Source organism: Rhineura floridana, chromosome 2, assembly GCF_030035675.1.
Source record: "Rhineura floridana isolate rRhiFlo1 chromosome 2, rRhiFlo1.hap2, whole genome shotgun sequence".
Taxonomy (NCBI): Eukaryota; Metazoa; Chordata; class Lepidosauria; order Squamata; family Rhineuridae; genus Rhineura; species Rhineura floridana.
The window spans coordinates 167323043-167350084 of record NC_084481.1 but is presented as its reverse complement, the minus strand read 5'-3'; the positions used below and the strand labels follow the sequence as shown (position 1 = coordinate 167350084).

At 41.2% G+C, this 27042-nt stretch overlaps 1 protein-coding gene across 3 annotated transcripts in view; it reads right to left on the bottom strand.

Annotated features, from left to right (window-relative positions):
- Positions 1-26551, bottom strand: part of LOC133377369 (cytosolic phospholipase A2 epsilon-like) — a 40365-nt gene extending 13814 nt beyond the window's left edge. Inside the window, exons 1-13 of one of the 3 annotated variants that reach the window (XM_061611339.1) lie at positions 26295-26550; positions 23764-23836; positions 21743-21879; positions 20192-20320; positions 16032-16072; positions 13973-14015; positions 12459-12516; positions 11287-11456; positions 10852-10938; positions 7847-7884; positions 7107-7242; positions 4831-4967; positions 780-1002 (exon numbers count right to left, since the gene is read on the bottom strand). In XM_061611339.1, coding sequence (XP_061467323.1) covers positions 780-1002; positions 4831-4967; positions 7107-7242; positions 7847-7884; positions 10852-10938; positions 11287-11456; positions 12459-12516; positions 13973-14015; positions 16032-16072; positions 20192-20320; positions 21743-21879; positions 23764-23836; positions 26295-26324 — 1302 coding nt within the window. In that variant the 5' untranslated portion in view covers positions 26325-26550. Of the gene's footprint in view, positions 1-779; positions 1003-4830; positions 4968-7106; positions 7243-7846; positions 7885-10851; positions 10939-11286; positions 11457-12458; positions 12517-13972; positions 14016-16031; positions 16073-16405; positions 16474-20191; positions 20321-21742; positions 21880-23763; positions 23837-26294 lie in introns of those variants that run through there. The other 2 variants (XM_061611340.1, XM_061611341.1) reach the window with 2 other exon arrangements.
- Between the last annotated feature and the right edge of the window lie 491 nt (positions 26552-27042).

The window sequence follows — 27042 nt, the reverse complement described above, 5'->3', positions numbered from 1 at the left end:
CACTGAGCAGACGCAATGGTGGCAGAGAAGTGCCCTTTGATAGGCACTTCTACATGATAGGCTCGAAAATGCCACATGATAGGCTCGAAAATGGGCTCTAGCAATGAGAAATTAAGTTCCAAGAGGTCTAAAGGTCCAAAATCAGAACCAGCACACTGAATTGTGGCTTGAGAACTCCAGAAAGCCACTACAGATTCTGGAGTAGTAGTCTAATGTAGTCCTGGCTATCTCCTCCTGTTTGAAGGTAAAGAAACAGAACATGAAGTTGTGGGCCACATAGACTCCGGCAGCGATGCACACCATTTTTTAAAATAAAACCAAGGCTCCATGTAGCCAACATATCCTCTGTAAATTTTAATGCTGAGGCTGGAGGTAGATGATTTTTTTAGGAAGTTCAGTGAGTGAAAGTTGAAATAGGGATAATTGTTCACACTGTATGCATTCATTCAAGGTTTGTCCCTGGTAAACACACTTTGTAGGTGTTTGATTTTTGTGTTACATCAAATATCCACAAAACCTATTTGACCAGAAGGGACCATGTAACAAAAGAAATAGTGAATATACAATTATGGGAAGCAATACTTCTCTCAAATCTAGTTCTTGCCAGCATCTCTTATGCATGCTACCATCCCCAACCCCCAACGCAAAGGCCTGGATTTATAAATGTCTAAGCTATATCATGTATGTGTGGATGATTGTTCTTATGTGTGACTAAGCACATGGATGTGTGCCATTCGACGGGCTAAAAATAAATACAAGAAGTAACAAAAGTACTGTACCCCATCATTTAACAAATATTCAATAAGGAGCCCCCAGAGATCTATACAGGATGTCTTTTGTCCCTCTTGTTTCCGCTGACGCAGCTGCCTGTTGTAATATTTCAAACGCTCCATGGAAAAGCTGTCCAGCTTGCTTTTGGTCACGTGCCTCTTAACCTCATTGATTTGCTCATCCAGATCTTTTTTTGACCAATAAGCTTCTTTGTACAAATTTGCCATGGTCCTGAGAAAGGAAATATGTAGATGGACAATATGATAATAAGTGCATCCTATTTCCAATAATGGGTCCAGACAGATGCCTCTAGGAAGTCCACAAGATCTTTCCTCTTGTATCCCAATATTTCCTTTCAATATGGGAATTTCTATTAAGTTATCATAGCTAGTAGCTATTGATAGTTATGTGAAGAAGAGCTTTCTTTTGTGTGTCCTGAACCTACCACCAATACATTTAATTGGGCAACCCAACATTTTAGTGTTACGAGAGCCACTACAGATCCTGGTCTAATATGGTCCAGGTTATATACTCCTATTTGGGGGTAAGTAAACACAACAAGAAAAATTTCTCTCTATTTCTAGTTCACATCATTCATAATTTTATAAATCTCTATCACTCCTGCACCATTTCTAAGTCCTACCAAATGATGGGGGTGAACTGCGATTCCTGTTTAGGTCTGCTTTCACAGATGATAAAATGAGGTTGAAGAAGAACAATTGACTAAGGATTCTCACTGAATCTATGCCATGGGTAGCCAATGTTGAGCCTTGCAGATGTTGTTGGACCCTAACTCCCATCATTGCCAGCCAGTATGGGCAATGGTCAGGGATGATGGAAGTAGTGGTCCAGAACATCTGGAGGATGTTAGCCCCTGATCTATGTTATCAGGATTTCAACCCAGATCTCCTGGGCACAGGTATACACAGTATATATGGTGGGTTGGATCCAGTCATAATCATGCTTTAATTAGACCCATTGAAATCAATGGGATTTATGTTGGTTATTTTAAGCTCCTCCCTTGATATCAAGTATGACTATTGCAAGTATGAGTAAGTCTAGATCCAGCCCAGTATATAAAGGACTACATTGGCTCTTGCTTCTTCAAGTTAGAATAACATTGAAAATAGGGTTGCCAGGTCGGAACCATCCAAAAACCTGAGAAAATGGAGGCGGGCCCTAGTGATGTCACGGGGCGGGCCCCAGTGATGTCATGGGCGGGCCCTAGTGATGTCATTAAACATGATACATTGTATCAACCACAGTTGCTTGGAGCATACCATTCAAAAAAATTCTCTGATTGGAGATTAAAATAGAAATCTTACCTAAAATAGGGTGTTCCTAGGTCCATCTGAAGTGACAAGGTCATTCTTTCTCACAAGCTTAGGGTGATGCAAAATTGAAATGGACTGCCTTCAAGTTGATCCCAGATAGGGTCTTCATGGTAAGCAGTATTCAGATAGAGGTGGTTTACTATTGCCTTCCTCTGAGAGGCAGTGACTGGCCCAAGGTCACCCAGTGAGCTTCAGGGCTGTGTGGGGATTTGAACCCTGGTCTGCCAGGTCATAGTCCAACACCTTAACCACTACGCCTAGAGTGGCTTACAAATGTAAGACAGTCCCTGCCCTCAGGCCTACAATCTAAAGCAGAGATGGGGAACCTTTTCATCCCAAAGACCACATTCACTTCTGGGGACTACATGCCAGTGATGGGTGGGGCTGAGGCAAAAGCGGGCAGAGTACTGAATGTGCACTTCACTTTTGAACAGTAGGGTAGTTTCTGCACTCTCACACACCTCCCTATTCTTCATGTAGGCAAGCAAGAATTATTATCAGTGTTCAAAGATATATTTCAGCCAGCCTAAAACACTCACAGAGGGTGCAGAGCTGGTCCTGTGAAGGATGTGGCCTGGGAGAATTGGTGTGGCTGGATAGGAGTATGACTTGGAGAGTCTTGATGGCCAGATAGAGAAGCCTGAAGTTCCCCATCCCTTATCTAAAAAGAAATGCCACAAAAGAAAAAGGGATTTGGAGGAAAAAAGAAAGAAAACTGCTACTGTTTCTTGAGTTCTTGTAATCACCAGCTGAAATGGAAAGATTTCAAGAACAGGAGGAGCCAAAAGTTGCTGGTTGTTCAGCAGAGAAGGGGAGAGCATGCACTCCCGTCTCTTTTCAGCTTGGAAAAGTTACTTTTTTAAACTACAACTCCCATCAGCCCCAGCCAGCATGGCCACTGGATTGGGCTGATGGGAGTTGTAGTTCAAAAAAGTAACTTTTCCAAGCTCATAGCTGATGGAATCTTTCTTGGTTCCCCATCTGCAGTATGAGAATGATTATTGTGGCCTACCTCACAGCAGAAGCGGCTCACCATGTGGGGTGGAGCTGCAATGCTAACTTTCTAGCAGCAGCTTTGCTGCGGCTTTCAGCGACTGATGAGGCATTAAGATATTGGCATTGTAGATCTGTTCCACTGGGTGAGTTGCTTCTGCCTTAACGTGGTGTAATGATTACTGAAATGGTGCACGTGAAGCACTTTGAACACTTGAAATAGTTAAAATAAACTGTGAGTACCAAGAAGTAGCAGAGCTTTGGAGAGAGAATCTTATGATGACCTTGATCAGCTGAAATATAGTAACTTGTCATTGCAGAAAAAAAGTTGTATAGGTTGCTGCTACTGAATCTTAATGCAAAGTCTTGAATGCTAGCAGCCAAGATGATGGGCCTAACCTTATTTCAATAATACTTTGATAAATGTTTAAAACTGTCAAGTGCTACTTTGCACGTCTAAGGGAAAGAACTGTTCCTCTAGTTTTCTTAGTATGATAGTTGTGTGTTACTGAAGAAGTTAAGTTTACATTTGTGCATGTGTGCATGTTTTAATCTTTGTGCCTGAATCTTTTAATCGTGTGTGTGTGTGTGTGTGTGTGAGTGAGTGAGTGAGTGAGTGAGAGAGAGAGAGAGAGAGAGAGAGAGAGAGAGAGAGACGGCCCCTACCACCGACTCTTCACCGCTCCTGCTGAGGCTGCCAGGCCATGTGGGTGCTGTCTTGGCAGCAGTTGCTAGGAGACGGCGTCCGAGCGGCCTGCCAGCCTCAGCAGGAGTGGAGGCCGGCCAGGGCCGGCTCCTTCTTAGCCCCGGAGCCGGTTCCCCTGCTCCGGAAAGGACGGCCGGCCGCTTCACCCCTCATGCCGTGGGCGCTGCTGGGCGGCAGCAGCCGCGATGGCCCCCCCAGCCAGAGACTGCTGAGCTCCATCACGGCTGCTGCCGCCCAGTGGCGCCCACAGCATGAGGGGTGAAGCGGCCAGCCGTCCTTTCCGGAGCAGGGGAACTGGCTCCGGGCCGGGGCTAAGAAGGAGCCGGCCCAGCCTGGCCTCCACTGCCACCGCCTCTTCACGGCTCCTGCTGAGGCTGCCAGGCCGCTTGGATGCCACCTTCTAGCAACCGCTCCCATGGGGGCTGCTGCTGGGGGGGGGTCCCTGCAGGGGAGGCGGCTGGCCGAAGGTGCCCACGTGGCGGACGAGGGCCAGGAGGCTGCCCTCACTCGGCCAGGCGGCTGCGGGCTCTACTCCAGCACCCTCACCTGTGGCTGTGTGTGCGGCAGGGCTGCTGCTGCTGCAGCTGTGGCTGTGTGCCGCTCGGCAGTGGGAAGGGGCTGCTGCGGGGGGGGGGGTCCCTGCAGGGGCGGCGGCTAGACGTGCTGGGCCTTGCTAAAGCACAGGAACGACTGTGGCGCTTCAGGCACCTGCTGGCAGCCGCTTCGTCCTCCTGTCTCTGCAGTCCCTGCCTGACTGAGAAAGGGCGGGAAGGCGGCCAGCCACAGCCTTCAACGTATGCGTGTGTCAATCACGCATGCGTGGCTGAGGGGGCTGCTGAAAAGCCGGAGATCCACGTATTTAATGTAAGTATGGCCAGAGACTCACAAAGGATAGCATGCCACAGCTTTGATAGTGAAATAGATCAGTGGTTCCATTTTATATTCAACCAAGAAGTTAAGCAACATATAGATCAATCAAGGCTAACTTCTGTAACTCCAAATATAACCTAATGTCTGTGTTCTTACCACGTTGTGCCAGACAAACCAGTTATGTATGTAGTACAGTCTAACAGATTTAACTTCTGAAGACCTCGCAGGCTTCCATAGAATGCAGTCATTGATCTTGTACTGCCCCCTGTTGTTGTAATTGCCACTACTGGAACCTGAAATACATAAACAAGCCAGCTAAGGCACAGAGAGATGAGGGAATGCTTGCTATACAGACACCATGATGACCTCTGTGCAGATGGCAGCCCCATGATCCATTGAGGGATCTGGCTTCCCCACTGTTGTATGATGGGATCTAGCAAAGTAGATCTGCAGGTAATCCATTTCTGGATTAGAAAATGCTACCAGCAAAGAAGAAATATGTAATCAGTAAGAAGGAAAGAGGCAGGAAAAGACTCAAACTGATAACATATTTGAGCATCAGGGTGATTTTGTCTTAAAAGAGAAGAAGAGCCTTGATGTGGAGAAAAAGATACAGGGGATACTTAATATCTTTGTCATTGTTAAACTTATAGCCTCTACATTGCCTTTTTTAGGTGGTAAATAACATTAAGATAAACAATAATACAAATAAATTACAACTGTAAAAATGAACGAGCTTTTTTTATTTTTCAGCATGCACCTCAAAGGCAGATACTCTGCCAGTATGTGATATTAGTAAACAGTTGATTCATACCCAATTGCACTGCTGTTTTATTTATCTTTTTGCCATTACACATCCCAGAGCATTCCATTTTCAGGTTAACTGAAAATACAGTCTCTCTCACATCACTTATTTATTTAATCTACTCAATGCTTTAAATCCCTATCTATCTCACATCCTCTCCTCCCCAACATAAGTGTTTTCATACATAACATTTTCATACAGATAGTTTAATATTTGCATAGAAAATCTTATATATGGTGATATATGAAGTTTGGCATTATTGTATACATATTTGGACAGCTGTCTGAAGTGTGTAATTGTTATATGAACACACATCTTATGATATGCATGCCTCCCCAATTAATTTTCATGAAGGATATATGTCTACAGTATATTAAGAAAACTAGAGATGGCAGTGTGGAACAGCAGGCTAATGTACAATACACTGAACCTTTAAAATAATTTCCAGAATCTGCTTTTTAACCAGTGAACTGATTAATCAATTCAGTGTAAAGATATTTGTACATCACAAACACCTTGGTAAAGGTTTTTTTTTAAGATGCTGAATGAAGTGTGAGATAACTTGCAATTTTAGTAAACAAAGGAAAGGTCACTTTCAATAATTTCATTCTTTGTTATACTAGAATACCAGAGCCAAAATTCCCTAAAAAAATTAAGTGTGCTCTTAAATCTTAACCCTAGTGATTACAACTGGTTCTTCCTTCATTGATTAAAATTCAAAGAGGGCACAGTTGGCTAAGCAAGTTATATTTTTATAATTAACACAACAAATAAAATTGTTCTCCACAGCATAATTGATGAGAACTTTAGCTGACTACTTATTTAAACCCCTAGCAGTCCTCATTTTTAATTCAGTCTCATTGATTTCAGTGTGAGAGATTGTTGTTGTTATGCGCCTTCAAGTCAATCAAGGTTTATTTATTTATTATTTTATATCCCGCCCTTCCTTCCAGCAGGAGCCCAGGGCGGCAAACAAAAGCAGTAAAAACATTTTAAAACATCATAAAAACAGACCTTAAAATACATTAAAATAAAACAACTTATGGTGACCCTATGAATGAGCGACCTCCAGTAGCATCTGTCATGTACCACCCTGTTCAGATCTTGCAAGTTCAGGTCTGTGGCTTCCTTTATGGAATCAATCCATCTCTTGTTTGGCCTTCCTCTTTTTTTACTCCCTTCTGTTTTTCCCAGCATTATTGTCTTTTCTAGTGAATCATGTCTTCCACCATTAGAGTCGTTGAGATTGGCAGGACACGAAAAGGAAGGGGCCAGAACAAGGAACCCCAAAAGGGGGGGGGAAGAAAACAAAAGCCTCACACTGATGCTTGACATGGAAATGTTTATTGAAAAATCCAATATGTCAGGAACGTTGGAACAAAGGAAGCTGCCTTATACTGAGTGATCCCATTGGTCTGTCTATCTCACTCCTGTCTACACTGACAGTGGCTCTCCAGGATTTCAGACAGGGGACATTCTCAGAGCTACTTGGAGTTGCTGAAGTTTGAACCTAGGGTCTTCTGCATGCAAAACAGATGCTGTGTCCTGAACTACAACCCAAAGAGATTTTTATTCCACTTATTGTGATAATTCATACGTCAGGGATAGTTAGTTCTGCATCACGTACCTCATGGTCCTGTAAGTCCTTTCCTAGTCTGAGAACTTTCTTCAAAGCACCAGCAACAATGTTCTTCCTTTTGTTCAGGAAATCTTGCTCCTGTGTGCAAAGGCCGTATTCCAAGCGCACATCTAGGCCGGTCTGGCTGGAATACCCACAGCAAAAGAGAGAGAATACAGGCATATTATATCTCGCCATTTGAAACCTGTTTCAAAATTTTTTGAAGTGCATATTATCAACAAGTCTTGCAATAGTCAAGTTTATTATATTGTCAATCACTTTGGGATGCCTCATGGGAAGAGATTCATAAATATAATAATATAAGTTTTGAGATATTGCTCCAATGATCCTGTACTGACCAATTAATGAAATGCAGAGCAGGAGAAGAATCACTGGGTACTCAGTCATGTGTTTTTACAAGGCAGCAAACATTTATAGTGTTTTCACACAGCAGAGCTTTTGATTGAAAAGACTACAGAGAATGACACGGCGCTCTCCCTATAAACTCTTGTTAAATTTATGTAACCTCTGTACGTTTAATAAATGATTCTGATTATAGGTACAGTATTCATATTGCACCCATACATACAGATTATCAGCTTCCATTTCCACCAAAATGACTAATATCCTGCTTTCAATAGGTGCACACATGGTTAACCACCTGTAAGAACATTTCTCCAACAGACAGACAAGGAGAGAAATAGTTAAAATTATAGCTATTACCATCCGAGACAGGAAGGATCTCTTACCAGTCTTCTGTCTTCACATGCAATGCAAATTGATTATTCTGAAAATCCAGAATAGACATATAAGTTTCATTGTGTTACTGATGTTTTTCATTCCTAGGAATCCATTGTCTCTCTTTGAAGCATAGTACACAGATTCCCTGACTCAGTTTTGAATATACATGCATGTAAATTGGTTTAAATTGGAAGATTCAGGAAAGCCAGAATAGAATACTACTTCTCTGTGGAATTCACTTCCACAAGATATAGTGGTGACAGCCACCGACTTGGATGGCTATAAAAGATGATGAAACAAATTTATGTCAAAAAAAAAAGCCACCAATTGCTATTAGCCATTATGGCTATGATTTATCTTCAGTGTACCAGTTGTTGGGGATAATAAGCAGGGAGAGTGCTGTTGCACTCAGGTCAGAAGAACAGCCAGCTGAATCAGCCCAATGGCCCATCTAGTCCAGCGTTCCATTCTCACAGAGACCAACCAGATGTCTATAGGAAGCCCGACAGCAGGACATCAGCACTCTCTTCCCACCTATCATTCCCAGCTGTGGAGCTTCCCATAGGCATCTGGTTGGCCACTGTGAGAGCAGAATGCTGGGCTAGATGGTCCTTTGGTCTGATTCAGTGGGGTTCTTTTAACGTTCACACATATCACTGACTGGATTGGAAACTTTGGGCATAAATTTGACACAGATTCAGATAAATACTGAAAGGAGGAATCAGGGGTAGGGAACATTTTTTTAGCCTGAAGGCCACGTTCCCTTATGGGCAACCTACCAGGGGCCTCATACCAGTGGCTGGTTGTCCAGAAGCAAACTGTGCATGTAGCAATGGATATGACTGTTGTCTTTGTACAGTATGCTATATTACGCAGAAGTCAGCAGTTTCTTTATACACACACAGAAACCCTTTCCATCCTTCATCGAGGTAAGCAAAAGGCATTATCCTCTAAGCTCTAGAAAACATTCCAGATAAGGAAAAACACTTGAGGAGGTTCTAGAACAAGGCCAATGAGGGGTGTGACCTGAGGTGAGCCCCAAGGGCTAGAGAGACAGGCCTGGGGGGCTACATTTTGTCCCTGAACCTGAGGTTCCCTACTCCTGTTCTATACAGACTTTGTTACTTTGAATGGGATACTCATTCCAATGTGATGCAAATCCCCATGTATGTTCTCATTAGGGATGGAAAGATCTGTCACTTTCGGTTCTCCCCATTTCTCACTTTTCCAATCTTAAATTTGTTTCTCCACATTTTTGTAGCACTGTGCATTTTTTAAAAAAAATTGCATGTGGTTTTTACTAATGTACACATTTTTGCAAGCATTTTCTCCTAATATAATGCATTTTGTATAATATTTTCACCCATACATTCATTTTTATGCACACTTTCCCCTGGTGTATGCCTTTTTGTAAATATTGTTTGGTTGGCGAACCGCGTTGCAAAATTCAAATAACTGTGAAATTCGAAGGATGGATATTGTTTCAGTTCTCATATTGTTTTGGAACGTGCAAATTTGTTAGATTTGGCTTGAAATGCAAATTGAATCAAATTTCTCACCCATCTCTAGTTCTTGGATAGCTCAGCAAATGCTGACATCTCGATTATGCATGACTAGAGCTGGTTAAGGGATCACAAGAAATATTAGATTTCTAACAGTTGTTTCAAGAAGCTAGGCAACCAACTTTTCAACATAGATGGATCAGTCTGTTTTTGATCTGTGTTACTTTCACATGGGATCATTCATAAATTCATTCCATTCCATTTCTGTATTAATTTGAATATTTCCATTAAAGTCAGTATTAAAATTAATGTTTAAATATGTCTTTTGTCACAAAACACTCCTGATGGGAGGAAGGGCGGGACAAAAATCAAATAATAAATAAATAAAAATATTTATCTATATTATTTTAGTGCACACATTTTAAAACATATTTTAGCCTAAAATGCACATTTTTGTGTACTTATTGCAACATCTGGATAATCACATTCCGATCAATGTGTTAGTTCAGGAGGTGCAAATTAGGCTGGTCCCCTGAAAAATGCAGACCAAATGAAACCTTACAGTAGACTGTGTGTTTCAACCACTTAAGACTGTTATTCAATAAACTGTCTGTTTTGATTGACTCATGAATTAATTATTTGATTAGATTTATATTCATCCACTTATTAAAACATGTTGATTAGTTGCCTTTCTAGGGATCTAGGAGAAGTTACTTCTGAAGGTTTTTGTTTAAACAACTTCTCACAACTTAGATAAAATAACCTCTTTTTATTAATTTTATCATATTTGTTAATTAAGCAACGCAGTGACCTTCTCAGATTTATGAATTTGATTGTTAGTTTCTGAGATGATTCCAGTGGCTTACATCCAAAATTTCCACTGTGGGGGTTGAAGACGCTTCTACTTATGCACAAGGTATTGCTGATTTTGTCCCCCCATCCAAAGCAGTTTCTGAACAGAACATGATGTAGTGCAAAGGGCTGCAACAGGGAGAACAAATTGGTGATTCACCTCTTTTGCATAAGTAGACTTGATTTACAGTCATGCAGGAGATCACTGAATCTAAGCATCTGAGTCTATCCTCTGTCCTTCCAAGCAGACAGCTTTCAGATAGGATTTTCAATACACCATTTGTTAAAAGATTTAAAACTGACAGAGTAAAATGCATACATAGTTCATTGCTTTTATGTTCATTGCATTAATTAATTATTTCTCAAAAGTAACAAAATTACCAATTGATTCAATAAGCAATAAATCAATAATTGATCCAGACTGCAGAATATAGATTCCTTTGGAGCATCATTGGAATCTTTTTGATACAGCGCAAATATGACAGCCTTGTCCATGACGCAGAATATCTAAGCCTTGTCCGTAGTCTGTCTAATTATTATAATAATGACAATGATAAATTGGCTATTCTATAGATTATGAGAGAAAACAATCTTAGCCATTCCTCTTGCAATAGAAGCCATTCAAAGCAATATGCAAGACAGCAGCAATCGACGCTCACCTCTGTTAGCACTATTTTCTTGCTTGTAGGAATTGAATTGATTTCCACTTTGAGGGATCTTTTTTCTTTGTTATAGGAACATGGACCCTGGAAAAATAAATATATGTTTCTACCCAAAAGAGGACAAATTTGCATGTCCATGAATTTTATCCAACGTTGTTTGTGCATGACCAGAACAGACTTCTGCTTGTGCAACAGGATTTCAACTTCCTCTCCTCCCCCCCTCCGCAGCTCTGTCCCCAAGGACCTTCAAAATCTGCTCCAGAGAGTTGAGGAAAGTCCACTCCTGAAAGTTGGATTCTGCCCTATGCATATTTTGATTACCTGATTTTTAAAATGTGCATTCTCACACAATTAAAAAAACCCCACAAAAATATAGCTATGAAGAAAAAAACAATCCTTTTACGGTTAGCGTTAGGCTGATGAACAACGTACAAAGGCATAATCTAGATCCTTCTTCGGTATTTTCACATCCAGTGCGGGGTGCTTATATTTGATATAGTGGAATGAGGACTGGTATGAGGGTCTCACGCAAGAGTCAGAGCCAAAACTATACTCCTGGTGTCCTTCATGGGATCCTTTCACCATAAGGGATAGTCCATGTTCTAAAAGACAGAAGGCAAACAAAGATCTGTTGCTTGCAGGAACTTTCTGTGCTAAGTGCAAAGAGGATCTTTGCAAAAATTGGATCTATTTTTTGAAATCATCTATGTAACTCATTTATATTTTACTTGCTCCATGTGTTTATTTGCTATTTTTATTTCACCATACTAAGGCTCAGAGCAATAACAATATTTTTAAGCAACCAAATACGAATGATGAAATATTCATACAGATTCTGGTCCAACTTGCTTAGCTCAGTACATTCCCTTCCATCAGAACTATGCATCCAGCATATGAGTTCTACTCTGTGAATGCAAATTTATACTTGCAGTTCAGTCCTATTCATGTATACCCAGAAATAAGTCCTATGTGTTCAGTGGGGCTTACTCTCACATAAGTATGCATAGGATTGCAGTCTTAGAGGCACATCTGCATGTGCTGTGTGCAAATTATATATATATATATATTTGCTTCTGTATACAGTGCTCTCTTGCTGGATCAAGAGAAATATGCCTGGGATATTTTAGGCTGCAATCCAATAGTAAGTCCCATTGAACCCAATGGAGCTTACTTCTGAGTAGACATGAATTGGATTGCAGCCATAGCCTTGGAAAAATTGGGGTGTGCAGAGTGACCTATCAAACAGAAATATAATGATCAGAAAACATCGAAAAAACAGACAGTAAGAAGAAATGCCAATTTAAAGGGATCAGGTTTTATGTAAAATTAAGTATGTTTTACTAGGTATTCAATGTATTTGAAACAATGGGAAATGTTTAATTTAAATATTCTTCACAAGAATTATTGCTGATATAAAACCGTGATATGTTAGAGCATGTGTGGAGAAACTTTGACTTCCCAGATGTTGCTGAGCTACAATTCCCATCAACCCCAGCATGCATGGCCAATAGTCAGGGAGTTGTAGTTCGACAACAACTGGAGGGCCAAAGGCTCCCCACATCTGTGTTAGACAAAAACCACAATTATTGAAACCATTATCTTACTTGAATTTTGTCTTTTTTTCTTCTGCACATCAAATTCCAAAGAGCAAACTTGGCGAGACTGTAGGAATATAGGGAAACACAACAGAAGAACCTTTCGAGTTAAGAATCTGGTTGAAATTCCCTATTACTCTCTGCACTACCTGCATGACAGGATAATATAAGAGACAGAATTCTTTGCTCAGTAATCGTCTCTATAAAAAAATGTATGTCTGAAGAAAACTACTGAAAAATAAGGATTCTAAAATCTTTTCATATAGGGTTTGCTTACAGTGGGTTTGATCCAGATTTAGTCGTACTTAGATTAAGCCCATCGAAATTAATGGGCCTTCTCTTGATAGAACTAAGTTTGAATCCAATGCAATGATTTATTAATTTTTAAAATGGCATTTTGAAAAGGAAAGGAGGAAAAGTTCTTACAGCAGCTTTCCACCTGGCTCATAATTTTATGGAGTGTTTCATTTCAACTCAGCCCATGAAAAATACATTTCTTAGGAATGACAAATTACAAATGACATATCCCCCACTCTTGATTGCATTATTAATAGTAATTTTATCTGTCATTATATTGTCACATTAGTGACATGTTTTTCAGCTTCATGTTTCAAATTCTTTACTGGGACCACAATAAAGCCTCTATGCTGGTTTTCAGTGGAACTTATTCCCAAATAAATAGAAACATGGGACATGTTCATAGAATTGCAGCCTTATTCATTTTGCCCCCATATTAGTCCTACTGAATTTAGGTATCTTGTGCAGGCAACATTAAGGGATTAAAAATGCATCAACATCAATAACCCAATGCATCATATTTCTTGTATTAGAGAAGGATGGACTATCCATGATGATATCCATACTGTGGTCACTCTAGGTAGAAAAAATAAACTGTTTACCCTTTCCTTTGCTATGCAGATCAGATGCCACTAGAATGTGTCCCACCAAATGTACAAACAGATGACTAGCTAAAAACATGCAAACAACAGTCCTATATGGAAGGTATAGTTTTGCAGCTATTATTATTATTATTACTACATTTGTATCCCACACCTTCCTCCAGAGGAGCCCAGTGTGACAAGATCTTGTATAGTAGTGTTATTAAAGTCAGAAAAAGAAATAATTATGGATAGCCTTAGTTCTCCTGCTCTCATCATTTGTACCTGCATGAAACAGAGGTGTAATTGTAATCTGTCACAGGATACTACCTGAGTATCACAGCCCTGGGTAGGAGGAAGCAGAACAGAAGGCTAGCTCAGAAGATAAATCAAATTTAACTATCTGTATTACTCTATTAACATCAGAAGGTGTTTGGAAAGGTCACTTGAACCCTTAGATAATTAAGCATCCCTTGCAGGAGAAGGTGTCTGATGGCTCAATAGAAAAGTCATATTCAGTTTTATTCCATCCCTCTCTTAGAAGGGCAACACTCAATTGCTGGCTTTGGTATAGTTTATAATCTCTTTGTACTGCCTGCACTAGATATCTAAGGTACAAGAAAGAAGGCAGAAAAAAAGAATTACCAGAAGAACTCCATTTGTAATTATGGTTTCAGGAGCACTCAAACTAAAAAAATAAATGGAATATACATATATTATTATCATTATCATCACCACCACCATGATTATCATTACATTTGTATCCTGCCATTCCTCCTAAAGCAGCCCAGGGCAAACACACAAGTGATAAAACAATTGAAAATGGAAATGGACTGCCTTCAAGTAGATCCCAACTTATGGCGACCCTATGAATAGGGTTTTCATGGTAAGCGGTATTCAGAGAGGGTTTACCATTGCCTCACTCTGAGGCTGAGAGGCAGTGACTGGCCTAAGGTCACCCAGTGAGCTTCATGGCTGTGTGGGGATTCGAATCCTGGTCTCCCAGGTCATAGTCCAACACTCTGACCACTACACCACACTGGCTGTCAATAAAACAAAACATCTAAAAACATCTCCAATACAGAAGCACACTGGGAAAGATATTTCCTTAAAAGGCTTGTTGGAACAGGTGCCAAAAAGATAACAGAGATGGTGCCTGTCTAATATTTAAGGAGAGGGAATTCCAAAGGGTGGATGCCACAACATTAAAGACCCAGTTCCTATATTGTACAGAATGGACCTCCTGATAAGTGGAGAGGGGGGAAAGGGGGCATTCCAGGTGGGTCCTGGAACATGAGGGGGGGAATATGCTGGCATACTTATTTTCTCTCCCCAAAAGAAGGATGCAGACAAACTGGAACAGGTTCAGAGGAGAGCAACATGGATGATCAAGGGATTGGAAACAAAGCCCTATGAGGAGTGACTGAAAGAACTGGGCATGTTTAGCCTTGAGAAGAGAAGACTGAAGGGAGATATGATAGTACTGTTCAAGTACTTATCAAATCTTTATTTATAGTCAACTGACCACAGATACAGAACATAATATTAGATGTTATGAGATTCAAAAACTACGTAATAACACAACTACAACATACAGCATACTGGATTATAAAAACAACTCCATTAGTTTAATTGCCATTAACAATCATACGGGGTCTGGTCAAGATGGCCAAGTTCAGGAATTTTGCCACTTGCTCAGTAATTTCCTTATCTGAACCCTCAAGTAAAACAATCAGAAGGGACTCAGAAGAACTGCCTGTGAAAAACTGCGTAATAGGATGTATTAGGTCTTTTCTGCCCCCTTCGTAATAACTACAATAACTACAAAAGACATGTGAAATAGACTTCACATTATCACAGGGGCAACATCTGTTGTTGCTTGGAGTTTTTTTGTATCTGCCATCCAGAAGTTTGGAAGGTAAAACATTAAATCAAGCCAGAGAGAATGCCCTCCTATACTTGGGAATAAATAACCAACTTAGGTAGGGCATCCCATCTTTGCAAGGAAGACTTGAAAGGTTGCCACACAGAGGAGGGCCAGGATCTCTTCTCAATTGTCTCAGAGCAGAGGACATGAAATAATGGACTCAAGGTAAGCAAAGCTAGATTTCAGCTGAACATTAGGAAAAACGTCCTAACTGTTAGAGCGGTACAAAAATGGAACCAATTACCTAGAGAGGTGGTGGGCTCTCCAACACAAGAGACATTCAAGAGGCAGCTGTCAAGAATCACCTGTCAGGCACAATTTAAGCTGGATTCCTGCACTGAACAGGCGGTTGGACTTGATGGCCATATAGACCCCTAACTATACTATTCTATGATTCTATTAAATATTTTTCTTTTAAAAGCTTACAGAAGGAGAAAAAAATGCGCCAACCACTTTCCATCCTGCTAGCATGAACTCAGCAGGGCTTTGGATTTGATGGGTCCTCTACCATTGGTTTTCCTCCCCTGAGCTGATAGGATTGTTCTGCCAAAAATAGCATGGGACAGTTAAGAGATTTCCTTTTTTATGTGGCCTTATCACAATGCGGGCCACACCTGAGCATTACTACACATGTCTCTTGTTGTCATTCGGAGAAAATGTTGCTAATGCTCCCCAAGTTTTAATAATGGACTCATTTTCATGGATTCACATTCTGGTTATAAAAAGAGTTAGACATGTTGCTTTAGATACTCTGTAGTAGTTTCTGACTGTACTCACGCATTCCTTAACTCAAACTCCACATCCAGCTCTTCATGATCCTGAAATAAGAGGACAGTTAGTGAATTAAATCCATTTACCCATTTAACAACAGCCCCTGTATTGCTGCTCTTCAGATTATGTAATACAAACCAGTAAGACCCCAAAGCTTGCCAATTGTAAATATATGATATGATCAAATGGAGAAAAGGTAAAATTCATGGGAATAATGTTTTCCACTTTTACTTAGCATTCACCAACTTTTTAGGGGCAATCCAGTTCCACTAAAATCAATGAAAGATTTGCCATACATTACATTGGTTAGTACTTTGTACCCCTAAACTATCCTGATCCAATAGTATTGTATGGAGTAACCCCCCTCGCTAGATCATCACCTTGCAGTGGTGAGTGGGCTTGTGTGTTCCAATGAACTCTATCAGCGATGCCGTCGAGAGTATGTACTTCTAGCAGGGTCACTCATGGTGGAAAGGTCGAGGGAGAGAAACAAGACAAAGAACGATCCAAGAAAGTCCTCAATGGCAGGACATAATAATGTGTATGTTACAACGGCTGTGAACGCGGATGAAGGCTGCAGCAGATAAAAGATTTCCAATCATCGTGGTATCCATGCCATTGGATCAAAGCTTTTTTCTATCAAGACTGTGTGTTGATCATTGTGTGCCGATCTCCCCATATAAAACAAATTCACACACAGGCATCTTCCAACCAAACCAAACCAAACAAAAAGTCCCATGGCGATCGGCAAATGGTGACGGGGCAGGACTGTGAAATCCAGAAACCCCTAGTCATGGACCAGCACATGGGCGGTGGATACACACTCAGTCATCCTGGCTCAAGGACTGAGGCAGTTGAGTAGTTCGGCAGCTATATCCACAACTGAGCAGTCCTATTCAGGATCCACTCTGCTCACCCTGTATGGGGAGGGGGCTAGAAAAGGTGCCCTAAACATAGGCTGCCTCATCTCTCCCTGACTGGATTACAGAGTCCAGTGGGGTCACCACTTAGCAGTTGCAAAAGACACTTGAACTTTGGAACATGGAATATACGGACATTGCTGGACAATACAGATAGTGAACGTCCTAAACGCAGAACTGCCATCGTCGTGAGGGAGTTGAGACATTTTAATATTGACATAGCAGCACTCCAAGAAACTCAAAGAGCAGGAGAAGGACAACTGAAGGAAGAAAAAGGAGGCTATACCGTCTTCTGGAAAGGACTGTCTGAACAAGAATGATGAATACATGGAGTAGGATTTGCTATTAAAAATAATCTTGTGAAACTCTTGTCAGAAGTTCCTACTGGCCTTAATGAATGACTCTCAACTCTCCGATTAAAACTTGCCAAAAACCAGCAGGCAACTATTCTAAGTGCTTATGCACCAACATTAGATGCTGATGAAGACATCAAGGAAAAATCTTATAACCAGCTGGACACAATCTTATCAGAGATACCTTGTGGTGGTTGTTGTTATGTGCCTCCAAGACGATTACGACTTATGGCGACCCTATGAATCAGTGGCCTCCAAGAGCATCTGTCATGAACCACCCTGTTCAGATCTTGTAAGCTCAGGTCTGTGGATGAGGAAGGATATCCTGGAAGACTTTAGGGACACCATAATTATCACCCTTTTTAAGAAGGGTGATAGAACAGATTGTGGGAACTATCGAGGTATCTCTCTTCTTGCTACAGGATCCTTGCAAGGATCCTCACAAATTGCCTCCTACTGATCTCAAAGGATGTCCTCCCTGAATCTCAAAATGGTTTCCGCCCTTGGACTTGATCTTCACTGCACAACAGCTTTAAGAAAAATGCCAGGAACAGAATCAACCTTTATCTATGGCGTTTATTGATCTGATTAAGGCGTTTGATACTGTGAATTGAACTGCTCTCTAGACCACCCGACTGAAAACTGAATCCCCTGATAAATTTGTGAATATTTTGCGACTCCTTCATGACAACATGATAGTGACAATTTTGGATAACAATGGCTTTCAGAGCGATCCATTCAGTGTCGGATCAGGCATAAAACAGGGATGTGTCATTGCTCTGACCTTATTTGCTATCTTCATTGCTATGATTCTACACCTTATTGAGGGGAAACTTCCTATTGGTGTGGAAATCATATATCGAACCGATGGAAAGCTTTTTAATCTCAGTAGGCTGAAAGCAAAAAGTAAGGTAATGTCAACCTCTGTCATAGAACTTCAATGCCAATGACAATGTAGTCTCCACACATTCAGAGAAAGATCTTCAAACTATCCTAAATGGCTTTGCAGAAGCATATGGAAAGCTTGGCCTCTCACTTAAAAAATTAAAATACCAAAGTGCTTCATCAACAGGTGCAAACTAGTCTCTCTGTAGCACCATCAATCCAGCTTAATGGTGTGACTCTGGAGAACATTGATCACTTCCCCTATCTTGGCAGCCATCTCTCTGTAAAAGCTGACATCGATGCTGAAATTCAAAACTGTCTGAGCTCTGCAAGTGCCGCATTCTCCCGAATGAAGCGTAGAGTGTTTGAGGATCAGAATGTTCACAGGGAGACCAAAATGCTTATTTACAAAGCCATTGTACCACCGACCTTACTGTACGCCTGTGAAACATGAACCATTTATAAACGCCACTCCCAACTTCTTGAAAGATTCCACCAACGCTGCCTCTGGAAAATTCTGCAAATTACTTGGGAAGACTGACTAATATTAGCGTTTTGGAAGAAGCAAAGACTACCAGTATTGAAACAATGATCCTTCAACACCAACTTCGCTGGATTGGTCATGTTGTTCAAATGCCTGATCACCGTCTTCCAAAGCAGCTACTTTACTCCCAACTTAAGGATGGAAAACGGAATATCGGTGGACAGCAAAAGAGGTTTACAGATGTTCTTAAAGTGAATCTAAAAAAATGTAACATGAGCATTGAGAACTGGGAAGTCTTGGCCCATGAACATCCCAAATGGAGAAGCACAAATACAGGGCGAATGGACAAATGAGCTAAGCGGAAGACACCTCCAACAAATCCTCATTGCGACCATCTTCCATCTGGAAACCTATGTCATTGTGAGAGGCTGTGTGGATCTAGAATTGGCCTCCACTGTCACTTATGGACCCACTGTTAAATACCTTATCTTGGAAGACAATCTTACTCGGCCACAAGTGATCGCCAATGAATGAATGAATGAATGAATGAATGGAGTAACTAGGTCTGGTCACACAGTCATTTTAACATAATCCATATCTATGGATCAGGGTGGGAAAAGGTGGGATCAGGGATGGATCAGGGTGGGAAAAAAGATCTGTAGTAAATTAATGACTGAATTCAGCTCTGGTTTCTACTCCTTGGGCCAACAGCTGGGAATTTAGCTTTTTAAAAGGTATAAATGTGTACAGCCCCGGAAATTGGATTAGAGGGGAAAACCGCATACACCTCATTGGCTCATTCCTCTTCCAGCTAGGAAAACCAGATTCCATGTGAATGTGGCTACCAAACTATGTGCAATACAAATAGGGATAGTGCTAATTTCAGTTTCTAATTTTTTCCAATCTTATATTCAGTTTGCCCTATTTATGTATTACCTTGTGATTTTTTAAAAACAAATATTCACCATGAAGTTTGGCAACATTTTAGTGTGCATTACTCTTAACAGACACAATTTTGTCCAAAATACACATTTTTGCAAGCAATTTCCCCTAACATAATGCATTGCCTCCCTTTCCCTGATATACATATTTTTGAACCCATTTTTAATTGAATTTTGTGATCTAGCTCTCCAGAAAATGTGAATTTCAAAGGATAGTTGCTTTTTAGTTCTCATATTGTTTCAGGAAATGCAGATCAGGTTGGTTCATATTAAAATGAAAACCAAATCTAATTTCTCCCCCATCCCTAAATAATGCAAACGTGGCAGCAAATTCTTCTTTTGCTTAATTATCCATCAAGGCGATGAATTATGGGACCTGGTTATTTTAGGCAACAAATATTATTCATAGTACAGTCTTAAACATATTTACTCAGAGACACATTCCTCTGAATAATAGTACTGACGTGCTCCTTGGGCTAAACCCATCTGTAAGAGAATAACTTTCACTGAAGTTAGTGAAACCTGCTTCTGAGTGAAGATGCATAGCATTGCACTGCTGAAGGTTATTTCTGTTTATACAGACCTTTGGATTGGAGTGAAAGGTCATAAGAACTCTTTCATTTAGTGGGAGTCCAGCTATATCAAAGCACACTGTGAAAAGATGTTCATCTTGGCAGGCATCTTCATCATAGACACCCAGCTCCAGGATGTTCTGATAGGAGAAGGAGAAAGATCAGTAAATAAAAGTTCTACAGCTGTGTATAGTTCTGCATAGCCCAGGTTGAAAAGGGAAAATTATAGCCATGGCATGGTAACTTTCTGTGCAAGAAGAGGCTAAAATTTTTAGGGCTGTTTAATTTAGAAAAGAGGTGGATAATGGAGAATATCAGTGAGGCATGCAATCCCCCCCACCTCCTGCTTAGAGATGTGAAGGCCCAGGGGGGGGAAGGAAAAATGGAAGGGGGAGTTTTCCTCCTGTTTTCCCAAAGCCTTTTTTGTTTTTCCAAAAAATTGAAATGCATACATATAAAATACACATGGTCACCCCCCTATTTTCCCATCCCCCCCTAGGCCTTTACATCTCTACCCACCGCCACGTGGACTACTTCTGTGTTAGGGAATTGCTGAGTTACTCTGTCCCCACTTGACCTGGGGCATATCTAAGGGCTGCTCTATAAATGGTGGCAGGCATGTAGTGTGGAGGCGCCACATGAACTGACCCAGCCCATTCATAGACAAACAACATTATCAAACAGATTATATGAAGACATTGCATGCATGTAGCCAGAGCATGAGTTAAGGCATTTTACATTTTACACCAGCTGTATGGATCAGCTGAATAGGTAAGTGCATTTTGGCAGCTTCTATTGCCAAGTTTAATTCAGTCGTGGAAGCCAATTCAAATATTTATGCAAATACATAGTACAGTTTTTATAGCCCTGTGCCACCTCTACAATATGCATGGGATTACTCATAGGAAATTGCCCAGAATATCCCTGCTCATGGAAAACACATTAGGGAGATGCGTTCCAAAGAAGCATGCACCTACCCATAATAAGACTCGTAAGATGACTGCATGTATATATTACAATCAGCATAAAGCCATAATAGGTACAGCAACACCGATTGCACTATTACACCAAGGTTTGTAATGACACAAATGTTGGGGCTCTACTGCTCAATTCTGTGACCAGATCATTTTCAACCATGGCTTATTACAGGATGGGAAAACGTTTTCAGCCCAAGGGCCACTTTCTCTTCTGGGTAACCTTCTGGGGGCTGAATGCCAGTGATGGTTAAGCAATGTAAATTTTATATTTGTGCAGTAAATCCTACCTTTGTACAGGCTAGCTTCTACACACACCTCTATTCTCCACCCAGATAAGCAAGAGGTATTAACAGAATTCCAGCCGGGGTGCAAAGCAGGGCCAATGAGGGGTGTGGCCTGCAGAAAATTCCAAGGGCCAGATGGAGAGACCTGGAGGGCTGTATTTGGCCCCTAGGCCTAAGGTTCCCCACCCCTGGCTTATAAGGTCAAGCTGTGTTTCAAATTCCTGAGAAACCAGTTTCAAGGAGATGAATGTTTCAGGGAACATTTTGGTCCACCAGTAAGAAGTGATTATCAGTTTCTTACCTTGGCTTTACTCTGGACCGTGAAATGGAAAGTTTCATTCCAGACTGGGTCTTTAGAATTTTGAACAGTCTTTGTTTGGAACTGTACAGAAGAAGCCGTTGGTAGCCATAGGATCAAATAGCAATCGGTATGGTTTACTGTTGAGAGAGAGAGAGAGAGAGAAAAAAGCACTCTACAACCAATTATGTGATAGCAGATACAATATACCTTGCAGTTATATGTAACAGGCGTGCAATGGGTTGATTATATGTACAGAATTCATTCATTGACATGTATACTTTGAATTTATTTTTTCTGTTTGAACAGGGTTCAGGAACCTGTGTCCCTCCAGATGTTACTGGCCTACAACTTCTCCTGTTTTTTAAAGTGTGGCATCCAGATTTTGCTAATTAGAATTTCAAAATTGAGAATATCGTAGCAAGTCAATATTTTAGCACAGGGCTGGGCAAACCTGTGGCCCTCCAGATGTTGTTGGACTTCATCTCCCAACAGCTCCAGCCGGTATGGCCAATGATCAGGGATTAGGGGAGTTGTAGCCCAGCAACGTCTAAAAGGTTACAGGCTTCTCACCCCTCATCTGCGATTATGTTCTGCCTCTGCATGGACATGCCGTGATGACAGAAGTGTGGCCACTACGTTAGCAGCCTCTAGCCCTCTGAGAAAGAAAGTTATGGAGCAAACTGGGCAAGTATTCTTCTAAAACATTTCTGTGAAATGAGACAGCCTAGCTGCCTCCAGCCAGTCAGTGTTATTAGACAATAAGCAAAGTCAGGGCTGTGATTGATAACTGAGTTGTTTGCAGCCTAGGCTTTGGTTTAGGGTTGGCATTGGGAGAAAACAGGCTTCTTGTACCTTTAGCAGTTGTATGGCAGGCAGAAATTCAATAGGTCAAGGCTTTTCTAGTATAGAAATACAATTATGGGAAAAGCTTCACAGTCACTAATAATAATAATAAACAACTTTATTTTTACCCCACCCTTTTCCCAATAGGACTCAGAGCAGCTTACAACTAAAAACAACACACTATTAAAACATACAAAGTATACAATTAAAAATAGAATTAAATTTTGAGAAAAATTAAAACCATAAAACATATGTTAAAAACAGCAGACAATTTAAAATAATAAAACCATATAATGTAGTCACCAATCCTAGGACACTTAATCCTAGTCGTTCTCTATCCCAAATGCCCATTGAAATAAAACAGTCTTTACTTGTCGCCGGAAAGTGGCAAGGAAGGAGCTAATCGCACCTCACTCGGCAGGGAGTTCCATAGCCTAGGGGAGGCGACTGAAAAGGTCCTATCTCGTGTCCCCATCATATGTAATTGTGAAGGTGTGGGGAGCACAAGAAGGGCCTCACCTGAAGATCTCAAATCCCGGGCAGGTTCATGTAGGGAGATACGATCTGCCAAATAGCCTGGACCTGAGTCGTATAGGGCTCTGTAGGTCAAAACCAGCACTTTGAATTGTGACCGGAAACAAATTGGCAGCCAGTGGAGCTGTTGTAACAGGGGGGTTGTATGATCCCTGTAACCAGCCCCGGTTAGCACTCTGGCTGTAGCTCTTTGTATCAATTTAAGTTTCCGAACAGTCTTCAAAGGCAGCCCCACGTAGAGCGCGTTACAGTAGTCTAAGCGGGATGTAACCAAGGCATGCATCACCCTAGTCAGATCACTACTCTCTAATTTTATGGTATACCACTCTCCAAAGCAGCCATTTTGTTATGTCACACCCCATAGCAGCCATTTTGTTACTGCTGCACTCATTCAAAATTTGAAATATACCCTCTGGTCCAGAAAGGTTGGCGACCTCTGCTCTAAAGGGTTAGAGGGAGGAATGGCTTCAAAGGACAGGCTTCCTCTGAGCCACCCCCCCACACCTCCACCTGTGAAATTTCCATGGATCCCACTCTCCATTTGCCTTTGTTTATAAGGAAATTACGCAAAACTGGTAAAACCTCATCAGGCACCATAATCTCACTGCCACCTCTGTGGAGAAAGCAATAGTAAAGCTACTCACAGCTATCTGCTCGCCGGAGATTCCTTGCTCTGATCACTCTTACCTTAAGCAGATAACAAGGTGATACTTCTGCCTGCATAATAATGGCATGCAAAAGACAATATGAAAATATGAATTAAAAGCAGAGAATTGACTCATCTCCAGCAAATTTTAAAATTAAATATCCAAACAATAGTCTCATTCCCTTCAAACATAAGAAAGCTAGCCATATGATGTGAGTAATCTTGAATAGTGAATTATCTGGGAATAGCTTTGTGTTACAACTCTATAACAGAACCATAGAGTTCAAGGGACCTTGGAGGTCATCCACTCCAGCCCCCTGCTCAAAGTAGGATGCAGCTACAGCATCCTTGGCAGATGGCCTTCCAGCCTCCAGTGCTGGAGGTCAACCACTTCCCCAGGCTATCTGTTCCACTGCAGAACAGCTCTTATCATTAGGACGCCTCTGGTAATGTTAAGCTGATATCTACTTCCTTGCAATTTCTGCCCATTCATTCCAGACCTGCCCTCTAGAGCAATAGAGGACAAGTCTGCTCCATCTTCTGGTTGATAGCTCCCCAGATATTTGAACAGCTATCATGGAAAGATTGCGCTCAACATACTTCTGAGAGGCTAGCCCAGGAGCAACCAACATGTTGCCCTCCAGACATTGTTGAACTACAACTCCCATCACCCCTGACCATTGGCCCTGCTGACTGAGGCTGATGGGAGTTTGAATTCAAAAACATCTGGAGGGCACTATGTCGGGGACTTCTGGCCTAGTTTATAGAAATCCCATCCCATGGAGACTGCAGCCTTATGCATGAATGCACATTTTCCTATATAGCTGAGGACTGAGTGCAAGTAATTTTCCTTCCCCTGGACTGTGATGTAGGAAAGCCTGTACTAGCACTGAACAGGATCAAAGTTTCTATGACATTGTAAGACACTGCTCAAAAGTAAGCGTATCCACATATTAATGGTTGCAGTTAGGAAAGACAAATGCCTCAATTATGAGATAATCATCAAAACGCTGCTTTAATACAGTATTTAGAGTGAGGCGGAGGAATAGCAAATGCAATGAATAACCTTGCCTTTCACGAAGTGAGTAACGTCACTCAACAGATCATTGTTGTTTGTACCCTTCAGCACACATCAAATTAACATTTTAGAAATAACAAGGGCAGGAGCCACAACAAAGGGTGCTTGGTTTGAAATCTTTGCCACTACATTTGTCTCTTACACTCTCTTAAATTAGAATTATAATAATTTCTAAAACGTATATTGCCAATAGGCCACCAACAGCTCTAATGTCAGTTAACAAAATGTTAAAATGTTGAAAAATGATTAAAAAAAAAAGAACACCAGAGAAACAACTGCGAATTCACAGCATCTGTGAAACACTCTTACAGAGCAATCCTAAGTATAGGAAGCTGTAGGTTACTCCTATTCAAACTCCATTCAGGAGCAGGGCTACTGCCAACTGAGCCAGAGGGGAAACAAGCCTTGAAAATAGAGTTTGACTTACACCACTCTTCTTGCTGACATACATTCTGCCAGTTTAAGCTGCCCTGGATGAGCCCCGGTTGAGCCAACATAGCCCTGGCTGATCTGGGTTGAGGGACTTAGGCCAGCATTTCCCTGATTGATCTTGGATGAAGGATTTATGCAGGGATATCCCTGGCTGGACAGCCCAAGATCCAAACTCACTCAGCCCGGTTGATCTTGAGTTTGGATTGCACTGATCATGAACAGTCAGGACTAAACCCTCCTAAAAAGAAAACATTGTAACTATCCCCCCCCCAAAAAAAACCCTGTAGAAAGCAGCAGCCGAGTCTGCCTTGTTTTTGATGGTGGTGTCACCCAAAAGAGAGCCATCCTGAAGATCTCAAAGCTAGAATGGCATTCATGGAGGAGCTCCTCCTTCAGGCACTCTAGGCTCAGACCATTGAGCAGTTTAAAGGTCACACTCAAACCCAGCATTTTTACATCCTTTCTGTTCCAACCGTCAAGAGGGAAAAAACCCCACTATCCTTATCTATTATTTGTACCCCATCCTTTCATACATGATGCTAATGGCTTTAAAATATAAAAATATATACAAAGAAAATACAATAAAAACTAAAAAGAACAAAGACAGAAGAACTGAAGTTAAATCCAGCATCTTCATGGGAAATGCTATGGGGCTTAGAGCATGAGCTGGTTGAACAAACAAAAGGAATCCTGGAAACTGTAATCTGGAGGACAGGGAAGGAACCTCTTAACAGAATCTTCAGCCACAAGAAAAGCCCTGCTAGATCAGACCAAAGGCCTATCTAGTATTTCCCACAGCATTGTGCTTCCCCTATGGGAAGCCCACAAGCATGACATGAGTGCAAAAACTTTCTCCTGCTGCTGTTTCCCGTGAATTGGTACAAAACCAATGTAGGTTTGTAGTGTAGGTATTCATTGACATGCACCAATGAATACAGTACATTCATATAACAACAGAAAAGAACACACAATTTGTTTTTTGCTCCACCTATCGGAACAGGAATATCCACGATGCTTACCAGAGTTGATAAACGACCATATGCTTCCATTGTATATTCTGTGCAGGTTTGTACAGGCCAAATGTTCTTGATAGCAGCTAAGGGTAAGACTGTCAATATTCCCACACATTTTCAGACTTTAAAGCAGCAGAGGTGGATAAACAGCTGTTCCAAAAGTGATTCAGAGCCACACACCCTCTTGCATCTAAAACGATATGAATCCCTCCCTCCTGCTTCGTTACTTTGTTATTTGGAACGAGTGTCACAGTGCAATGTCTTTAAAGGTGCTATGGCTAATGGCATGAGAACAGGTGTTCCTTTTCCTTCCAGCTTATTGTATCCACCCCTTCCAGTTTTCTTTTGGAATACATTATGCATTATGCATGTGTTTTGCAGATTTGGCTCAGGAATTAATTTCCTCTCTCCCAGGTTAAATTGGCTGGAGCTATGTGTTCAAGAGTCACCTTTTTCATCAAGACACATTTGTTTATTTATTTTTGCATCTATATACCCCCTTTCCTCCAAAAAGTTAAAACTGACCTATGTGGCTCTCTTCCTCTCCATATTACCCTCACAACAACCCTATGAGGTAGTTTACATTGAGTGTTGGTGACTGCTAAAGGTCACACAGTGAGCTTCATGGCTGCATAGGAATTTGAACCCTAGTCTGCTAGGTTCTATTCTGACTCTCTAACCACTACACCATACTGGCTCTGATCTGTTGAGCCTGAAAGGATGAACATAGTTATACCAATGGAGATGCCATAAA